Below are 22,437 nucleotides of genomic sequence, written 5' to 3'. Positions count from 1 at the left end.
TCCACAAAGGTTATGCCATTGCCAGCAGTCCACGTGACACAATGAATGATCTACAATAGCTTGAGCTCAAGATGTTCATCGGGTCCATTTTTATGTCTGCAACCCTGCCCTCCACATTAAAGAGGATTATTTTGTTAAATCAATCAATGGTGGAACTCTTACGTTTGCGACCAATTGTGAGGCCCGGGCTGCATTCTAGAAATGACGTACTCTGTAATCTGGCGTGTTATGCTGTCAGATCAGGGAGCATGATCTTGCCAGTATGACTCAAGTTTGCCCGTGAGCCACTTCCTCTCCCTGTGCATCTACGCCAGTTGCTTGTATGATCTATTTTAGAGTCTTTAGCCCAAGGATGTGTACGCATCCTCACAGCAGAGAGCCACTGAAATAAGACGACGGAGGGGGAATAGATAATGTTCAAATAATCTACAGGCAATCATGCAAATTCCCCAGACGGTGAGCGCTCAGGCATGCTGCAGATAGGGGTGCATTCTATTCGGGCACAACAAATTTGGGAATAAGGAAACAGCCGCGCTCTGTCAGCCATTTGTGAAGACTGATTTGCGAGTCAACATGTATGATGCATCTAGGGCCACATTTCTCTTTTTAGCCGATAGTAAAATCATGTATTCATCCAATTGGATTAATTAGAACTCAGTAGCACATGCAAAGTGACGCTGTTCTGGAGCTCATTCATTGGTTCTTGCCTTTTACGTAACCATGAAGAGAAAATCGAGAAGACAGTGTCCTGACCGTGTCTAACTGTGGCACAGTCCATCCTGTTACAACAGTAAGAGCCGCAAGCGACTGGGCGACCGCTCCTCAAGATGTCATGCTCCTGGTGGCCGCCACGCACTGAAAGAGGCCAGGATGAAATTGGCGTGACCCTGATGTGTCATCTTGATTTAGACACTATTTTCATGTCAGACCGCCAATTAAACCTGATGTCTGTATATTGTAGGTCTATGCGAGGGACTGGTTTTGCACAAAGAGTAAAATGTGGATGTTCCATCCATAATCCCTCAAGAGTAGCTAGGCTTCCTTGGAAGGCATGGTACATCAGAAACTGGGCCATTGTGGTTGGTAAATAGCTGGGTCTAATCTCATTGAGGCAGTGGGCTATTGGAGGGGGTTTGGAGTAGATTTGAGCGGGGCGGGCGGGGGGCGTTGAGTATCAACTAAAGAGGAAGAGAGAAAAAATCTCTCTCTTCTGGTTTGACGATTTTTTTAATGAATGGTGCTGAGCAAATTGGCCAAGATGGAGTAGAGATGTAATCATTTGCATTTCATTCAGCACCTACTATTTATATTCAGAGACAAAAGACACCAAGTCCAGGTCTCCATTAGGCGTGTAAGATGCCCGAGAGTGTGGGATGGGAACGAGACAAATTGTGCTTAGCATTCACGCACACGTCTTGTTACCTCTACACCTCGTTTGCATGCAACGTGCATTTGCACATTACTAGAAGGGACAATGAAAATCGACTGCATCCACACCAATCTCACCTGAACAACGATGCTGAAGTGTTTGTTTGAGTTTGAACGGGCCGAAACGTCTGGATAGCGGGTGTACACTGCCATCTGCTGGTCGAAAAAATACAAAATGTCCATAACGTAAAGTCATTTTAATGACCTTTTTTTTTCTCCCCAAGCGGTTGATAGCAACAAGTAACAACTATCATCTTTAACCATTAAAACACAAAGTCCACCCAAGAGCGCCGAGAGCCAACTGCAAATAAAGAGCCTTCAAGCTGTCGAATAAAATAGAGCTAACACACCCAAGAACGGCTATAGGAGAAAAACAATACTGGACTATTCTTAAGTGGCCTTATTTGAGGAGCGGTCTAAACCTTATAGGAGAAGGAAGTCAGACAGCTGGAGCAGTTGGTCACGATCGGGGTGGACCAAAATAACAGCTGTCTCATTGAGTGCTAGAATTATTTGATTGCTGTGATTGCCTCAAAAGGTTGGGTAACAAAATATTAAGGGTACAGTCAGTCACGTACACAGACATTTTTGGGGGGTAGGTGCTCAAGTTAACATTAATCATACAATTCAGATAAAAACAGTAAATATTCATCCATCCATCCATTTTCTGAACCGTTTATCCTCACTAAGTTCGCGGGTGTGCTGGGGCCCATCTCAGCTGACTGTGGGCGAGAGGCGGGGTACACCCTGAATTGGTCGCCAGCCAATCGCAGGGCACATAGAAACAAAGAGAAGGGAAGTAAAAATAAACAACTGAGATAACGTGATTGCGAAGAGCACACACCCTCTTATAAATTAGGATGTGGCTGTGTTGACAATTATGCAATCACATTTAAACTTGTTAAATGGGAGTCGGCACACACTTGCCACCATTTATAGTACATTTGAACCCCAAATGTTCTATGATCAGATGTTCTAGTAGGCTTTTCCTGATATTTTTGTTTTCACATTTTACAACACAAGCCATGGTCTGCAGAGAGCTTCTGCAGCATCAGTGGGATCGCAAAATTACCATATTTTCTCTGTGATGATGACTGTCCTCACTGTGTTTGTGGAACATGTGATGCATTGAAAAATATTTTGTACCCAACTGGTAGAAGAAGGTAGCAAAAGATTTCCAAAGCATCAAATGGAAACGGACCACAGTCGTCTCAGAGAAAATATGGCAGTGTAATGTCACTGCCATATTTTGGTAACGTCACTGCCATATTTAATAACTGAACATCAAGACGGAAGCCTTCTCTTAACAAAAGCGACATCGAAGCCAGAATTCAAATCACACTGGGAAATCTCCCCAGATGTGTGCTGCTGAAAATGTGTTATGGTCCGAACAAACCAAGGCTGAACTTTTTGGCCATAATTTCAAAATGGATGTTTGGCGCAAACATCTACAGTGAAGCGTGGTGGCAGCATCATGAAAAGGTGCTGGGTTTCTTCAGTTGAAAATGGGGCCTCTGCCAAAGATTAAGAAAAATAATAATAATAAAATACATATTTTATAGATTTGAAAATGTAAGAGTACGCCTTGAAACCGGAGGGTCGCCAGTACCAAGTACCAAGCCTACGTCAAGGTGGAGGGATTCAGAATCAGAATCAGTTCCAAATAGCAGTTAAGTTAGCACAAAATCTTGAGTGTTCTGCTAGAAAGCAGAGATGCCAGGTAATGCATATTAGTACATCTGAACTTTATTTGGGGTTAATCAGAAGGGCTTTAAATGGTGGCAGGCGTGTGCTTACTCCCATTTAACACGAGTTTGAAAGTGACTGCTTACTTCTGAAACAGCCACATCATATTTGTGCCTTCACATTAAAGGAGTTGTTTATTCTTACTTCCCTTTAAAAAGATTCAATTTTTTTATGATTTATTCTGGGCTATTTTTTTTATGTCACAAAAATCTGGCATTTAAGCAGAGTTGTAGACGTTTGATATCCACTGTATATAGTCTGTAATAATCCATCCACCCATCCATTTTCTGAGCCGCTTCTCCTCACTAGGGTCGCGGGCGTGCTGGAGCCTATCCCAGCTATCATCGGGCAGGAGGCGGGGTACACCCTGAACTGATTGCCAGCCAATCGCAGGGCACATACAAACAAACAACCATTCACACTCACATTCACACCTATGGGCAATTTATAGTGTTCAATTAACGTGCATGTTTTTGGGATGTGGAAGGAAACCGGAGTGCCCGGAGAAAACCCACGCAGGCACGGGGAGAACATGCAAACTCCACACAGGCGGGACCGAGGATTGAACCCCGCTCCTCAGAACTGTGAGGCTGACGCTCTAACCAGTTGGCCACCATGGCGCCAGTCTGTAATAATTACTTAGCAAAATGTTGACTAAATTGTAAACCTCAACAGTTTTAAGTTTAAATGCTGGCATTAAAATATCTCCTTGAGCAAAGGTACCTTTTCCTACACAGAACAGATATTTGGCCAGGATGCTGTAACAATATTGACATTCTACTGCAAAATGTCCTTATGGTCACATTTTATTTCTTCTGGCTTTAACATCAACATAATTAAGATTTTTAATGGGGGGGGGGGAATAGTAAACTAGTCCTACTTGCAAAACTAGTTTTATGACTGCTACAGCTGTCTCTCCCTTCATTAAACATGACAATTTAACATCAGTAAAGTAAGTAAGGCTTTGAAATCATGCATTGCATTAGTACAAAACCTTGTTGCTTGAATGAAGACAAATAAATGGGCTGCAGCAAAAAGGGCAGTCTCTTGAGCAACACTCAAAGTCTGTGTGTGCACGTGCCTGGGTACAATCATTTTAGTCCATGCCATTTTTTTTTTTGGTCAACAAAAAGAGCAATGCCTTACTTTTCATTTGTTGACTTTGAATAGATTCTCTTAAAATTTGTCAAATTTGAAGTAATTTCATTGACCATTGTGGGGGCAGGGCAGCACATGTGTGGCACTTAATTACCCACTCAGTTCCGTAAACTCTCGCAATTGTCCAATTACAAGAGAGTGGACCTTTATTTTCTGTTCAAGAAGTACTTTTGTATGGGCAAGTGTTTGTTTATTGCCTGAAGAGACAGAAACATCAAGATAACTACATAGTGGGTTCATAATTTGGGCACAATCAAGAGAAAAAGCCTGCTCTCCATCAGAAGCACTTGGGCTAAAAATAGTTCCCCCTTAAATGCCAAAGTGAATGTTTTTACAGTCATCAGAACAGTCACATCAATTGAAGAAAGAAGAAAAGTTTTTCTGTTTATTTGGAAGACATTTATTATAAAACAGTGGTATTTTCTTCCAGAGAAATATGGACCAAAGTGTAAAAATGCATCATTTTCCCTCCTCTGTGTGGGTGATACATGAAACAAGTACGTTTTGTAAAAGGTCTTTGTGATACAGTTGAAATAAAGAAATTAAATAATAATAATAATAATAATAATGGGCTAATACCCCAAACATTTGACTGAAACATCTGCTTGTGTCAAACAAGTCAAATCGGTGATGATCCCAACCTCCAGCCCACTGTGGTATGCACAGAAATCTTAGACTCTGAACTGTTCTCGCAGACATCTGACACTTTGCCAAGCTCTTCACGCAAAAGACTGATGTGTTCCTGCATGTTCATCACCTCATAACTATGGGGAAAGTAATTAAGTGATACAAAAGATGAAATGCATGGTAAGAGAATAGGGCACTTCTATGCTATACATGAATATGCCTCGCACAATAGAAACAAAATACACATGATCATTCCGCACCGCGCAATGATGGTCATGTAAAGGTATGGTAAAATATGAAGACAAGAAAGCGTGTAACAGCTCCAAAAACGATTAATAATACAAATGCATGGAGATTCACTGAACATTAGTGCTGTGAAAAAGTATTGCCCCCCCCCCCCCCCCCCTTCTCAAATTCTAATATTTTTGCAGTTTCTCCACTTTACTGTTTAAGCTCATCAAACAAATTTAAATACCGGACAAATCTAACCCAAGTGAACTTAAAATGCTGTTTTTAAATGATTTAATTTTTTAAGGACAAAAATATTCGTTACCTGGCCCTGTGTGGAAAAATTAATTGTCCCCTTGAATTGATTGTGGTTAACCGCAATTTTTGGTTAATTTTCAGTGATCACACCCAACACTGATTCTCTCCATACCTGTTCAATCAAGAAATCACTTAAACAGAATCTGTCCCGACAAAATCAAGTCAGACAAAAGATCTAAAATAGCTACAAAAATGACACGATCCAAAGAAATTCCAGAACAGTCTACAAATAAATTAATTAACATCTATCAGCCTGGAAAGGGTTACAAAAGCCATTAAAGCTAAAGCTTTAGGATTCCAAGCAAATCATGGGAGCCATCATCCTCACATGGAGAAAAAATTAAACAGTGGTGAACCTTCCCAGGAGTGGCCGGCCTATAAAGATTACCCCAAGAGAACAGCAATGACTCATTCAGGCGGACAAAATGGAACTCAGGACAACTTCTGAAGAACTGCAGGCTTCCCTTGCCTCAGTTAAGGTCAGTGTTCAAGACACAAAAATAAGGAAGAGATTGGGGGGGGGAAATGGCACCCATGGCAGAGTTCCAAGACAAAAACCACTACTGACCAAAAAGAAAATAAAGGTTTGTCTTATTTTTGCCACAAAAAAAAAAAAAAAAAAAAACACATCAGAATGATTCCCAAGAGTTCTGGGAGATTATATGGACTGACAAGATGAAAGTTGAGCTTTCTGGAAGGTGTCCGTCTAGCATAAATGTAGCACAGCGTTTCAAAAAAAAGAACATCATACCAACAGTCAAACGTGTCGGTGGAGGTAGTGCGATTGTCTTGGGCTGCTTTAATTCTGCTCCTTAATAAAAAATCCTGAAGGAAAATGTTCAGCCACCAGTTTGTGACCTCAAGCTGAAGCACACTTGGGTTCTGCAGCAGAATAACGATCCAAAACACTCCAGCAAGTTAACTTCTGAATGGCTTAGAAAATCTAAATGAAGGTTTTGAAGTGGCCTCGTCAAAGTCCAGACTTGGATTGAAATGCAGTGGCAAGACATTAAAAAGGCTGTTCATGCTCAAAAACCCTCCATCTTTGCAGAATTCAAACAATTCTGCAAGGAAGAGTGGACCAAAATAGGTCTACAGAGATGTGAAAGACTGATTGCCAGTTATAGAAAACGCTTGATTTGCTGAGGATGGCCCAACCAGTTATTAGGTTTAGGGGCCCATTACTTTTTCACACAGGGTCAGGTAACATTGAATAGTTTTTCCTTAATAAATGAAATCACCATTTGAAAACATAATTTTAAGTTCATTTGGGTTATATTTGTCTAATATTTCCATTTGTTTGATGATCTTTAAGTGGGGGAACTATGAAAAATATAAGAAACTAGTCTTTTTCACGGCACTGTATATTTTTTAATCTATAGAATTTACAATCCCCTGTCAGTGTTGGCAAATACAATAATCTACCGTGATCACGTCAAGACGATTTACAAAAACAAACTACAAAACCAAAACTATGTGGAACGCACCTTTTCTATAAGTCACACAATGACTCAGTCAGTTAAATCCCTCAAAAAACACAAATAGTATGTTACTGTCAGTAGGGGGTGACAGTTCTGCCAGGTCTGTTGCCAAATGGCAAGTTAATAAAAACATTACATTTGCATTTACGCCCCTGTTGGAAAGAAAATGCCGCAATTCGGTTTGGGGAAAATGGAGACGGGCTTTGAAATAAATTGAGAATTTGGTTTTACTGAACTCCAAGAAACCAATGTGCCCAGAATCAAGAGGTGAGACCAAGTCATTGCTTTGCAAATTACAAGTCAAATCTCAAGTCTTTGCCCTAAAGTCCCGAGTCAAGTCGTAAATCCTCGACTTTGAACTCAAAGTCAAGTTGCAAACGCAAAGTGAAACTCAAAGTCTTGGACTTGTGACTTGAGACTGACTTGTGATTTGCAAAGCAATGACTTGCTCTCACCTATGCCCAGAATAAATAAGAGTCAACACCAACAGAAGCTCAGATTTAGTCACTTTCAGTCTCATGCGAAGATGTAGCATCCAGCTACGCTGAGTACAGAAGCAACGTTGCCGAGCAAACCGCATTCAGACAACCTTGCCAGAGGCTGTGGTTTAAAGAGGATGTCAAGACACACATCTCCTTGCCAGAATGTGAAACAGATACAAAAAATATATTGAGTACAACTGTACCAGCAGTGAGTATTTTCTACAATGTTAGATAAAAAATAAATTCTGAGTAAATATTTAGCAAGGTTTGTGATAGAATCCAGCTATTTGAAACATGCTTTTGAGTTAGACCTCTATTAGGATGAGATTACAACATAAAAGAGCTCATATAGGCAATGAACTACAATTATTTAACAGAGAAATGGAGTCCAGTTCAGGGGCAGAAAGCGGATTGTTCTAGTGTATTCACTGCCAGGCCTCCATGTTAACATGGATATTTGAATTCAGGTAAACAACTCTCAATTGGATTATCACAGTTTAAAAAAATAAAAACAAATAAAACAGGTTCTGAATCACAAAACTGGTAACCTGCTACATAAGCTATTAGAGGTGTAATAGTGCAAATGAGACGGGGAAACATATTTTCAAGTAATACAGAAGCAAATTTAGCATGGATTTAAATCTGAAACAATGTAGAGTGGGTATGGAAAGTATTCTTTAATATTTCACTCTTTGTTATATTGCAGCCATTTGCTAAAATCATTTAAGTTATTTTTTGTCCTCATTAATGTACACACAGCACCCCATATTGACAGACAAAACAGAATTGTTGACATTTTTGCAGATTTATTAAAAAAGAAAAACTGAAATAGCACACAACCAGAAGTATTCAAACGCGTTGCTCAGTATTTAGTAGAAGCACCCTTTTGAGCTAATAGACCCATGAGTCTTTTTGGGAATGATGCAACAAGTTTTTCACACCTGGATTTGGGGATCCTCTGCCATTACTCCAGATCCTCTCCAGTTCTGTCAGGTTGGATGGTGAATGTTGGTGGGCAGCCATTTTCAGGTCTCTCCAGAGATGCTCAATTGGGATAAGTCAGGGCTCTGGCTGCACCATTCAAGAACAGTCACGTCGTTGTTCTGAAGCCACTCCTGTGTTATTTTAGATGGGTGCTTAGGGTCATTGTGTTGTTGGAAGGTGAACCATTGGCCCAGTCTGAGGTCCTGAGCACTCTGGAGAAGGTTTTCGTCCAGGATATCCCTGTACTTGGCCGCATTAATCTTTCCTTCGATTGCAACCAGTCGTCCTGTCCCTGCAGCTGAAAAACACCCCCACAGCATTGATGCTACCACTACCATGCTTCACTGTATTGGACAGGTGATGAGCAGTGCCTGGTTTTCTCCACACATACCGCTGAGAATTAATGCCAAAAAGTTCTATCTTGGTCTCATCAGAGCAGAGAATCTTTTTTCTCACCATCTTGGAGTCCTTCAGGTGTTTTTTAGCAGGCTTTCATGTGTATGACACTGAGGAGAGGCTTCCGTCGGGCCACTCTGCCATAAAGCCCCGACTGGTGGATGGCTGACATTCTAGAACTTTCTCCCATCTCCCGATTACATCTCTGGAGCTCAGCCACAGTGATCTTTGGGTTCTTCTTCACCTCTCTCACCAAGGCTCTTCTCCCCCAATTGCTGTTTGGCCGGACGGCCAGCTCTAGGAAGGGTTCTGGTCATCCCAAACGTCTTCCATTTAAGGATTATGGAGGCCACTGTGCTCTTAGGAACCTTAAGTGAAGCAGAATTTGTTTTTGTAACCTTGGCCAGATCTGTGCCTAGCCACAATTCTGTCTCTGAGCTCTTCAGGCAGTTCCTTTGACCTCATGATTCTCATTTGCTCTGACATGCACTGTGAGCTGCAAGGTTTTATATAGACAGGTGTGTGGCTTTCCTAATCAAGTCCAATCAGTATAATCAAACACAGCTGGAATCCAATGAAGGTGTAGAACCATCTCAAGGATGATTAGAAGAAATGGACAGCAACCAAGTTAAATATGAGTGTCACAGCAAAAATGTCAACAATTCCGTTTTTTTTCTGTCAATTTGGCGTGCTGTGTCTACATCAATGAGGAAAAAAATGAACTTAAATGATTTTAGCAAATGGCTGCAATATAACAAAGAGTGACAAATTTAAGGGGGTCTGAATACTTTCCGTACCCACTGTAGATGAAAGTATCTAGCCATAAAACATGTATGGCTTACATGCTGAAAGGCAGGGAGAAGTTTATTTGGCTGCAAAGGCAGGTAAACAAACAGAACATTACCTATAAAAAGGTGACCATTGGTTCTTGTTAGTTCTGCTTTTCTCATTATTGATGGAAAAATCTATCCATTTATAATTTAACAGCTAACACGACCCAATGTAGCCATCATTATTTTTTCTGGTTAGAGTTCTGTTGTAAGGCAAGAGTTCAGATAAAAAGTAGACCTTAGACTCAATGAGACGAAAGCCAAGTCTTACATTGCAGATATTTGATACTGAAATGATGAACATGATGACGTGAACATGACCTCCACAAGTGATTGGAACCTTTTTTCACCTCTTCATGGATTGGCTTCTGGGACCTGATGACCCCCACCTTTGGCCTTGATCTGGATCCAGGCGTCTCCCAGTGCCTTGGCAAAGTGGTCATCCACTGAGCCTGTGATGGAGACAGAGTTGGACGCCGGGTTGGTCACAGGGTCTGCTTCTTTGTAGTTTTTTCCCAGGCTACGCCGGAAGTGTTCCTCAATCACAGGATCGCAAACTGTGTTAGCTGAAACAGAAATGTGTTTGTGTGTTTGTAATTAGGGCTGCAACAATTAATCAATAAAATCAATATTAAAACATGTTGGCAACGAATTTCATTATCGATTAATTGTGTTGCGCGATTATGACGTCAGTCACCCACTGTGTTGCGCCTTATAACGTCAGTCACCTGCTCCGTTGCACACAACAGTGGACCCAGTCCCTGCTGAGTCATGGGAATGACATATTATACATGTAACTCTAAACCAATCAATATGCTAAATTTGGATGGTGTTAGCACTGCTGGTTAATGACTCGATCCTAATTTACCAATCACAATAAGTTCTGACGCTTTCAATGCGCTGAGGCAGACTGGAGGGACAATGCTGCTCCCTAAATTCCAAGTCAATGCAAGTGTTCATTTTTGGTCAAAAATAAATATTTATGCTCATGCCAGCCAAACGAACTAGATCTCAGTATAAATGAAAGTCTGACAAGTGACAATATTTAAAGTTATTTTGAAAACATATCACAAGGCGTGAATGTGAGTGCGACTGGTTGTTTGTTTGTATGTGCCCTGCGATTGGCTGGCAACCAGTTCAGGGTGTACCCCGCCTCCTGCCCGATGACAGCTGGGATAGCCTCCAGCACGCCCGCGACCCAAGTGAGGAGAAGCGGCTCAGAAAATGGACGGATGGATAATTAGAGGACATAATTCTTTTCAAAGTCACATGTGCCACCCAGTGGACATCCATGGAAAGGCAGGGTAGCAGCACTCATCCGTTTATTCACTTTATTATGTCAAAAGTACTGGTATTCATGACTTAAAGTACTGATACTTATGCAAAAAATTACTGGTAAAAATACTGAAGCCTCTCCCTTACTTTAGTAAAAGTAAAAAAGTACACACTTATAAATGTATAGATATTTGTGTATATATATACAAATATATACACACACACATATACACATATATATATATATACACATATATACACACATATATATATATATATATATATATATATATATACACACACACACATGTATACATACACATATATACATATATATACGTATATACATACACATATATACATATATATACGTATATACATACACATACATATATATACACGTATATACATACATATACACGTATATACATACATATATACACACATATATACACGTATATACATACATATATATACGTACATACATATAAAAACGTATATACATATACATATATATACGTATATATACGTATACATATATATATATATATATATATATATATATATATATATATATACACATATATATATACATACATATACGTATACACATATATATATATACGTATATACATATATACACACATATATACAAATATACATATATATATATATATATATATATATATATATATATACACACATACATACATACATATATATATATACATATATATATGTATAATATAATAATAATAATGGTTTCTCTGAGTGGAGGAGAACTAACAAAAACAGTAAAAGCACACAGGGGTAAGGCAAGTGTGACACCTAGTGGTAAATTTGACCTGTTTTTGCCTCATCATCCAAAGTAAACTATTTGACAGCACAATTTACAACCTGCAAAATAACCATTGAAATTATAATTTATATTTTAATCCTCACAAAAGGCCACTTTGTTGTATTCTGTAACGAGATACTGTGTTGTTTTATAGCTCGGTAAAGAGGGTTCTCACATTCCAGCAATTAAACATCATAATACATTTATAGAACCTTTCATCTTTAAAAAGCAGCACAAATTGCTTCATAAAACAAACGATAAAAGATGCAAACTCATTCTTCCCACCCACCCGCAGTCTCTGAACCCCTCGGACACCCAAAACTCGTGTGTAGAAGTAGTTACAGTAGGATGGCTGCTGAGACATGGCTGAGCAGAGGTTATGACGTCATACGCCGTTTCGAGGTTACAAATGCTGCACAATGAACTAGTCACCCAGCAGGTATACCCAGTTCCCGCCTTACTTGCTGTTTGTAATTTGATTGTTATATGGCCTATAAGTATTTTTTTATGCAAACATTTACAGTACTGTAAATGTATATATATATATGTACGTACTACTGCATTAGCTCAGGTTAATGATAGACTAGGACAGCATTCCGACTTGCATCCAAATTTGGGTTACGTCGCAGCTGTGGGAAGGGAACTATGTCGTAAACCAAGGACCCCTGTATCTGGTATACATATATTATACATTATTGGCAAACATTAGTGATGATTGTAACAGCTTACCATTGCTCTTCCTCTCATCAGAGGTTGGGCTCAGAGAGCAGCCATTCATATGGCAGTGAGAGAGTTTACAATTGCGGTTGCTTGCAGGAGCACAGGTAATGACAGAGGGGCGATTCTGAAGGTGGATAAAAATCATTTTGTTAGTGAAACCGAATTAGGAGGTTGGATCCTTTGTGACTCCTCTATGGATGAAGTGATTCAAGCAAAAATCATAAAGCAGGTGCTCATGTATTTGTAGAGAAGATCCTACCTGCTGCCGCTCAACAGCTGCACTGACAACAGACCAATCTCTGCCCCCAACTGTGTTGTCGAGGCTGCCTTTGGTCAGCGCTAGTGGCTGGTCCACAGCATACCCAGAAATGGAAGCATAGAGATGGTTCCCATGGAGACCGTTGGAGGAAGAGCTGATGTGCTCCACCGGATTGTTGCTCAGGCTCCAGTGCTCACCACTGTTGTCTCCAGCAGTGGGACGAGCCCTTGATAAAGACCAAAATAAAAAAATAAAAATCAGGAATCCCAAAAATCTTACACCAACAAACAAAAAAGTCGAATACCAATAGTTTTTAACATAGCCTTGAATTTACAACATGCCACACGAATTAAAATATAATATAAAACATTTTCTTCATTTCATTACTGTATCGTTACTGCTAAACAAATCATGTGAGTAACTTGCTGTTACAACATCTAATGGGACAAGCCAAAAGTAGCAACAACTTGACCTCTCAGTCTCCCATTTTCCTTATTTTTTTTCTTCTTCCCTGTGTTCTGGAGTTTTGGGCGTTTTTACATGTTTCCAAAGTTCTCTGGGGTCACAATAAATTTGCTTCTACCCCAACAGAGAGCGAGCAGTTTTCCCAATCAGCCGCTCAGTGTTGGTGGTGTCCCGTCCACTGGGCCGCTCTCGGGTGGGCTTCTGGGCCCGACCCCGACTCTCGGGTGGGTTGGGTGGGTTCCTCAGCCCCTGCAGTGCAGGCGTAGCAATTACAGGTCACTTCTGAAGGTTATTGTGCATGCGAGATGTTGTCAATTAACTTGGATGTATCCATAGATACACACCTCTTGGACTTATCCGCTGGGTGTGGGGCCACTCACTCATTGCGATAAATAACATACAACTATGCGAACTTCCTGGGTATCCCCTCACTTGCACATTATTTTTAAAGATGTTTAGAATTTACATAGCCACTCCCACCACACATCAGTTGTACAGCCGGGTCCACTACCTATGTCATGCATGCTTTCCCTCCTGTCTGTGTCCTGTTCAGTCCTGTCCTACATTGTCCTATCCTTCCTTCACAGGGTGTAGCACTAAGGCCCCATACAACACTCAAATCTAATGTGTCATTGTACTAGGCTTATAATGACTTACTTTTCTCACCTTCCTTACAGCTAGGTGTCCTGTCTTTTGTTGTCTTCCAATATCTTTTCATTCTCTCCCCCTTTTGTTTTTTCTGTCACTCCCCTTTAAAACTTTGTTCTGTCTGACTGTAATTTCAATAAAAATCCATCAGAATACAAAGAACCACAGTCGCAGCTTAAAAACTCCACTGGGGCACAGTAAAACTGTTCCAGCATAAAAGGGATACAGATCCTCCTTTCTGCTTGACCACAGCTTAACAGCTAAAAAAAGAAAGTATACCTATTAGCCAGAGGAGGGAGTATTTGCTATTACCATTTGAAATATTATGAATTAGGCATTTCTTTACATTTTGATCTATGTTGTCTATGTTTTCAAATTTAAAAGCTAGTTGTCAAGCTATTGCAAATATGTGCAGCTTCCCCATTTGAAAGAGATCAATTCAGCGACAGACGATTTCATCTGAATTTTACTCAATGACCAAGAAACATTTTCTTTTCTTCTTAATTTTAGCATTCAGTAGTCTGACAGTTCATAGAAGTTTCATTCCTTACATTTGTCTCAAGCAATGAGGTGTTTTAAGTGCATCGACATCTGCTTATATTTAGGATTTTTAGAAATATCTACAAAACTAAGAGAAAATATCTTATTGTAAGTAGTAAGAGAGGCACGATACACACATTTTTAATTTCTATCACATCAAGCTACACCCTTAGATTTATTCATTTTTCTACACAACAAATGAGGCTCTCATAATTGTTTTAACTTTTAAGTTTAACATTAAATAATGAAGCTTTTGTTTGCTTCTAACCCTTCTCGAACTCATTCATTTGTGTGTTTAATTCTTTATATTAATTTCACTCATTTAATTTTAATATAATTATATTGAATGTGAATTCCCCCCCCAAAAATTTTTTTTTTTTTTTTTTAATTAATTTTTTTCTCTTTTTTTCATTTTCCAGAGACAAATTCCTTGTGTGTTTTTTGACATACTTGGCAAAATAAAGATGATTCTGACCCGATTTTTGGCACCCCATTGAGGCCGCAGTGCCCTTAGCATTCGCTAAACCCGTCCTATGGGCGGGCTGGCCCTGTTCACGAGTATAGCTAAAAAAAAAAACAGCTTTATATTGGTGATGCACAGGATAAGTCTTCAACTTGTGAAACATTGCAACAAATTAGAGTTAAGTCTTTCCACTAAAGAAACTTACAGGTGAGTTGCAAACAATCTGCTCATTTTAGTCATGTGGTCATCATCACAATTCAATTGGTCCTTTTGTTCATCGCCATACTTCCGTTTGCTTGGGCAGAGCGGCAGGCGGCCCGCTTACGTTTGGAATAGCAGAGGGCAGCGAAGGTGTCCTGGACTCATCTGTTGGAATTCATCATAAAATCAGAATAAAATATCCAGCAGGCGCATAAGCATTTATTGCATTTAATAAGCTAGCTCTCAACAAACTGGTGAAGTCTACAAAGGATAGGTATGCCCCACAATGCAATTACCAGGCAGTGTCAATTAGACTTTACACCGATTTTATCGGGCTGAACGGTATCGGCCGATATTTAGCATTTTATGCTGATCGGCTTTAATGTCATAATTCGCAGATAATTTGAAATGTCTTTTGCGGAGCCGATCAATGACGTCATTGATCTGGCTCCGCAAAAGACATTTACTCCGCGTCGCCGCGTGGACAGTATATTTGAATCCAAAAGCTAGTTTATTTTTAGCCGTGTCGCGTGTCTTTCGACGTAGTATTGGAAATATCTGACAGCGAATAATTGTTTTGTTTTTTTTATTTAAAAAACATGACAGTGTGGAACAGACAACACATCTCAGACAACACGTAATGCCCGGATCAAACTACAAGACAAATTTGCTCATTCACAAGACTACTGGAATAAAATCTTGTATTCCGATACCACCGCATCCCATTTTTTACAATCATTGGGCTTTAGCTGGCGGCACGGTGGGCGACTGGTTAGAGCGTCAGCCTCACAGTTCTGAGGACCCGGGTTCAATCCCCGGCTCCGCCTGTGTGGAGTTTGCATGTTATCCCCGTGCCTGTGTGGGTTTTCTCCGGGCACTCCGGTTTCCTCCCACATCCCAAAAACATGCAACTCTAAAATTGTCCATAGGTGTGACTGTGAGTGCGAATGGTTGTTTGTTTGTATGTGCCCTGCGATTGCCTGGCAACCAGTTCAGGGTGTACCCCGCCTCCTGCCCGACGACAGCTGGGATAGGCTTCAGCACGCCCGCGACCCTAGTGAGGAGAAGCAGCTCAGAAAATGGATGGATGGATGGGCTTTAGCTTGTCAACTCAAATGCGACCGGATACACTCGTTACCATGGCGACGACAACAAGAGTGGAGCGCGCTGACTGTATTATAAGGACAAAATGGAGGGAAACGTCTGTTGGTGGTCACCGGTGCTCAGGACAGGAGAGGACGTTCGTTTAAGGCTTGCTTCAGGTATGTTCACTTATTTTTAATACGATACGGCTCACAAGCAGGCAATAAAATGTTATGTAGCCTAGCAAGCTTGCAGTAGCACTAACGGTCGGACGTAAACATGCCGCCGTTCTGTCGAATCATGCGCTAACGTTTTGATGTGGGTGAAGTACTTGAATTCAAAATAAAGTAATTTAATTACAGTAAGTTAGCACCCATTACTTCTGTCATGTTGTAATGTTGGTTTGACCTGACTGATTAGAATACACGATCTGACTAGACCAGTGATTTCCAACCTTTATGGAGCCAAGGAACATATTTTACAATTGAAAAATCTCACGGCACACCAACAAACAAAAATGTCACAAAAAGTGATTACTGTATTTACTTCCTGCCATCTAATAGAAGACCATTCATTTGTTCTGTCACTATGCCTCACTGGCATAACTAGAGGAACAAAGATACATTATTTATTGTAAATATATATATATTTTTAGCAATTAAGTACACAAGTATATACAGTAAATGAACAGGTCATTTAAATAGACACATTCCTCCATCTTGTCATCGTTTTTTTTAAACTCGCTGATCGGTCCCAAAAATCCTGATCATGTAAAGTCTAGTGTCTATTATACAACATGGAAGTAACACCAACGCCAAGCATCACCTTGAATTCAGATCAAGATGGCACAAATTATTGTGGATATTTTGACAGAACACTTGTTAGGACACTGAGAGTAGCAACAGGTCAAGTGGCCATCATCTTTGTGGAATTTCCTAAAAACATGGAATGAGTGCTTCAAAGGCCTCTACAATACATTCATGAAAAAAAAAACAAATGATTACTCAAGTCATGACCTATTCTACTGCCCCCACTGCTCTTTTCACAAGTAATGTTCCATTTACTCTATTTAAGTCCAGTTTTACAGGCAAGTGATATCATATGAAACGTCACGGTAATTTTGACCTGTCAACTTGGAGAAGCTTTCGGAATTTCAGTCTGTACCAGCTTATTCGTGGATATTTTTAACTGAAACTTGTCAGCCAATCGGAGAAGGGGTTCTCCGAGGGGCAGACGATACGAAAGGGTTGAGGAAATATGTTAAGAAATAATGACATTGTAGTGTTTTACTCCAATCTGAAGACCTTTCGTGACCAGCTTGTTCATAGGCAATATCACACGAAAACATTGGGTTCTTTTCTCCCCAACACAAAAACCTAAATTTTTCCGCAACTCATCATGTGATATTTACATTTATTTGTGCGTTGTACATGCATTGAAGTGCCCATTCCAACCAGACTAGCCTTTTTAATAAACTTTAATTTTCAGGAAATCTTCTCACGTTGGTAAATGGGCTTTCACTTTTTTAACGGTTTTCCACCTAAGGTACTCAGAGCGCTTTAACACGGTCTCCTCAATCACCTACTGATAACGTAGCATCAGGAGCAACTGGGGGTTCAGTAATTTGCTCAAAGACACATGGTTGCAGGGGCCGACGATCAAACCCACCGACCTTTGGGTTGAAAGACGACCATTCTACCACCTGAACCATGCCGTCCCACATTGCTACTGATAGCGCAGCAGGACATTCACCTGCACCGTGTAAGCTGTGGGAAAGTCATACGGAAATAGGATTTAGGCTTGAGGAAACAAGCATGTTGTCTATGGGGGTTACTATCACTGCAATAAAACCTCAAGCATGACGTTTCCGTGTGTGTGTATGTCTGTGATGTGGGGGCATGAGGGTCATCATGAGGGTCAACATAACCTTACATTGCAAAGAGTTGTCCTTAACCGAATTGTTACAGCACGTGATGTTGCACAGTTAGAACAGGCCAGAAAAGCTAACCAAGTAGAATTATAGCAGGATGGGAAAGTCACCTCCATAGTGCAGTCTCCCGATGTTATTGTTCATCTTATCCAGGTACTGAGGGTTCAACAGGTCCATTCTAGGCAACAGCATTTACACGAACAGGCTAGCTGCCAACATCGACGCTAGCAGGCAACACCGGTGAAGACAGCAAACTTCTTTCCTAAAGAACTGAAGTTGTAGAGATCGGTCAGTGGCGACCACGTTGTGGGAATGACATTCAAGACACTTTAAACATGAGTGGTTTTTGCTCTCAGAGTCTGGATGTTAGCAGAGAATCTCTAAATGTTCTAACGGCTTCCAACGAAAGAACGACAGGCTAATAGCTAACCCACCAGCTCATGTGTCTCACTTGTCACATTAGGTTAAAGTGGCAGTACATTTGTTACATTAATGCGATGTTTTAAATACAATTTTACAGTTAGCGGTCGAATGTCTTAACTTGTACAGGTGGCAAACTTGCGAGCTAACTTTAGCATGCGCACCAACTAGCCGCCAGCTCGTCTCCAACTTTGTCGTTGTCTTTGTTATTTCATCTCACTAAACCCACCCTACGACTTACAGTGAAGATGCGGTGCGTCCACTGTGTCCAGCAACAGTAGCTTTGGCCGTCAGTATAACTTCTACAAAAGCGTCAAGTTTCCCAGGCACAACAATAACATGATTAGCCCAACTTGCGTATGTTGTCTTGTCTGTCTCAGTATGTGGACAAAGAGCTCTATGGCGCCCTACTGGAGGAGACACGCCACAGCTTCGTCAGAATTTGTCAAAGTGTGCTTTATTATCGTGCTTGTGTATGTGGGGGATAATATAAATACTATTATTGTTAAATTGTACTAGGTCGGTACTTCTGCTCAAATACCACGTTCAAATGACTTAAAACTACACTAAAAGCAGAATGTTTGTTACATCTCTTGTATTGGTCTCATTCAAATGTTATGCAGGTGTACCTAATGTTATGTCTGGTTTGGTCAATCAGTGCAGAGTTTCCCAACTTTCATTGAGCCAAGGCACCTATGATACATTGGGGGGGGGGGAATCCCATGGCACTGCACACAACCAAACAACAATGTCACAGGAAGTGGATACACAGGTTAATTATTGTACCTTCTGCCATCTAGTGGAAGAGCATTAAGTTGTTTTGCCGGTTACAATAGACCAGGTGTGTCAAAGTAAATTTTGTCACGGGCCAAATTGTAGTTACAATTTCCCTCAGAGGGCCATTATGAAAGTGAAACCGTCTTCTTTTCCTTTCGGCTTGTCCCTTTAGGGGTCGCCACAGCGTGTCATCCTTTTCCATGTGAGCCTATCTCCTGCATCCTCCTCTCGAACACCAACTGCCCTCATGTCTTTCCTCACGAAATCCATCAATCCTTCTCTTTGGTTTTCCTCTAGCTCTCTTGCCTGGCAGCTCCATCCTCATCGTCCTTCTACCAATATACTCTCTATTTCTCCTCTGGACGTGTCCAAACCATCAAAGTCTTCTCTCTCTAATTTTGTCTCCAAAACATCGAACGTTGGCCGGCCCTCTGATGAGCTCATTTCTAATTTTATCCAACCTGGTCACTCCTAGAGCGAACCTCAACATCTTCATTTCCGCCACCTCCAGCTCTGCTTCCTGTTGTCTCTTCAGTGCCACTGTCTCTAATCTGTACATCATGGCTGGCCTCACCACTGTTTTATAAACTTTGCCATTCATCCGAGCAGACTCTTCTGTCACATAACACACCTGACACCTTCCTCCACCTGTTCCAACCTGCTTGGACCCGTTTCTTCACTTCCTGACCACATTCACCATTCCTCTGGACGGTTGACCCCAAGTATTTAAAGCCCTCCACCCATGCTATCTCTTCTCCCTGGAGCCTCACTCTTCCCCCACAACCCCTCTCATTCATGCACGTATATTCTGTCTTACTTTGGCTAATCTTCATTCCTCTGCTTTCCAGTGCATGCCTCCATCTTTCTAACTGTTCCTCCACCTGCTCCCTGCTTTCACTGCAAATCACAATGTCATCTGCAAACATAATGGTCCACGGGAATTCCACTCTAACCTCATCTGTCAGCCTATCCATCACCCCTGCAAACAGGAAGGGGCTCAGGGCTGATCCCTGATGCAGTCCCACCTCCACCTTAAATTCATCTGTCACACCGACAGCACACCTCACCACTGTTCTGCTGCCCTCTTACATGTCCTGTATTTTTCTAACATACTTCACTGCCACTCCAGACTTCTGCATGCAGTACCACAGTTCCACTCTGGGTACTCTGTCAATGTTTTCTCTAAATCTACAAAGACACAATGTCGCTCCTTCTGACCTTCTCTGTACTTTTCCATCAACATCCTCAAGGCAAATAATGCATCTGTGGTACTCTTTCTAGGCATGAAACCATACTGTTGCTCGCAAATACTCACTTCTGTCCTGAGTCTAGCCTCCACATACTCTTTCCCATAACGTCATTGTGTGGCTCATCAACTTTATTCCTCTATAGTTCCCACAGCTCTGCACCCTTGTTATTAAAAATGGGCACCAGCACACTTTTCCTCCATTCCTCAGGAATCTTCTCACGCGCTAGAATTCTATTGAACAACCTGGTCAAAAACTCCACAGCCACCTCTCCTAGATGCTTCCATTTTCATTTTTTATCCTCTTTAATGCCTTTAATGCCTTTCTAACTTCTAACTTCATTGCTATTTCCTGATCCACCACACTTGCCTCTCCTACTCTCCCTTCTCTCTCATTTTCCTCATTCATCAACTCCTCAAAGTATTCTTTCCATCTATCTAGCACACTACTGGCACCAGTCAACATATTTCCATCTCTATCCTTAATCACCCTAACCTCCTGCACATCCTTCTCATCTCTATCCCTCTGTCTGCCCAACTTGTATAGATCCATTTCTCCTTCTTTAGTGACCAACCTGTCATACATGTCATCATATGCCTCTTGTTTGGCCTTTGCCACCTCTACCTTTGCCCTATGTCGCATGTCAATGTATTCCTTTCGCCTCTCCTCGGTTCTCTCAGTTCTCTCATTTCTCCCACTTCTTGGCTAACCTTTTTCCTTGTATGATTTCCTGTACTGTGAGGTTCCACCACCAAGTTTCATTCTCTCCTTTCCTGCCAGAAGATACACCAAATACTCTCCTGCTTGCCTCTCTGATCACCTTGGCTGTAGTGGTCCAGTCTTCTGGAAGCTCCTCCTGTCTCACCTCTTCCCGAAAAGCTGTACAACACTTGTCCCGTCTCAGCTTCCACCACATGGTTCTCTGCTCTGCCTTTGTCGTCCTAATCTTATTCCCCACCACAAGAATCATCTTACACACCACCATCCTATGCTGTCTAGCCACAGTCTCCCCTACCACCACCTTACAGTCGGTAACCTCCTTCAGATTACATCATCGGCACAAAATGTAATCCACCTGCGTGCTTCTACCTCCGCTCTTGTAGGGCACCCTATGTTCCTCCCTCTTCTGGAAAAAAGTGTTCACTACAGCCATTTGCATCCTTTTTGCAAAGTCTACCACCATCTGTCCCTCCAAGTTCCTTTCCTGGATGCCGTACTTACCCATCACTTCTTCATCACCCCTATTACCTTCACCAACATGTCCATTACAATCTGCACCAATTACGACTCTCTCTCTGTCTGGGATGCTCAGAACTACTTCATCTAGCTCCTTCCAGAATTTCTCTTTCACCTCTAGGTCACATCCTACCTGTGGGGCATAGCCACTAATCACATTATACATAACAGCCTCAATTTCAAGTTTCAGCCTCATCACTAAATCTGATACTCTTTTCACCTCCACGACATTCTTAGCCAACTCTTCTTTTAAAATAACCCAGATTCCATTTCTCTTCCCATCTACACCATGGTAAAATAATTGAAACACTGCCCCTAAACTTCTAGCCTTACTGCCTTTCTACCTGGTCTCCTGGACACACAATATATCAACCTTTCTCCTAATCATCATGTCAACCAACTCCCGAGATTTTCCTGTCATAGTCCCAACATTCAAAGTCCCCACATTCAGTTCTAGGCTCTGTGCTTTCCTCTTCTCTTTCTGCCGAAGAATCCGCTTTCCCTCTTCTTCGACTTCGACTAGCTGAATTTCCACCGGTGCCCTGCAGGTTGACGGCGCCGGACATTGTTAACCCGGGCCATGACCGATCCGGTATGGAATTCTTTGGATGACCGCTCATATTTGTTTGGCAAAGTTAAGTTTAAGCCGGATGCCCT

The 22,437-nt window shown here is 41.2% G+C and overlaps 1 protein-coding gene across 1 annotated transcript; it reads right to left on the bottom strand.

The window, feature by feature from the left end:
- Positions 1 to 4,690: 4,690 nt before the first annotated feature.
- Positions 4,691 to 18,898, bottom strand: vgll4a (vestigial-like family member 4a). Its single transcript, XM_061689047.1, is given in 7 exon segments — positions 4,691 to 10,244; positions 12,521 to 12,635; positions 12,771 to 12,996; positions 15,092 to 15,195; positions 15,197 to 15,252; positions 18,211 to 18,370; positions 18,762 to 18,898. Coding segments are annotated over 6 exon segments (795 nt in total). The 5' UTR covers positions 18,293 to 18,370; positions 18,762 to 18,898; the 3' UTR covers positions 4,691 to 10,032.
- Positions 18,899 to 22,437: the final 3,539 nt, after the last annotated feature.

Source organism: Phycodurus eques, chromosome 1, assembly GCF_024500275.1.
Source record: "Phycodurus eques isolate BA_2022a chromosome 1, UOR_Pequ_1.1, whole genome shotgun sequence".
In the NCBI taxonomy this organism is placed as follows: Eukaryota; Metazoa; Chordata; class Actinopteri; order Syngnathiformes; family Syngnathidae; genus Phycodurus; species Phycodurus eques.
Note: the sequence above shows the minus strand (reverse complement) of the source record. Positions and strands in the feature narration are given on the sequence as shown.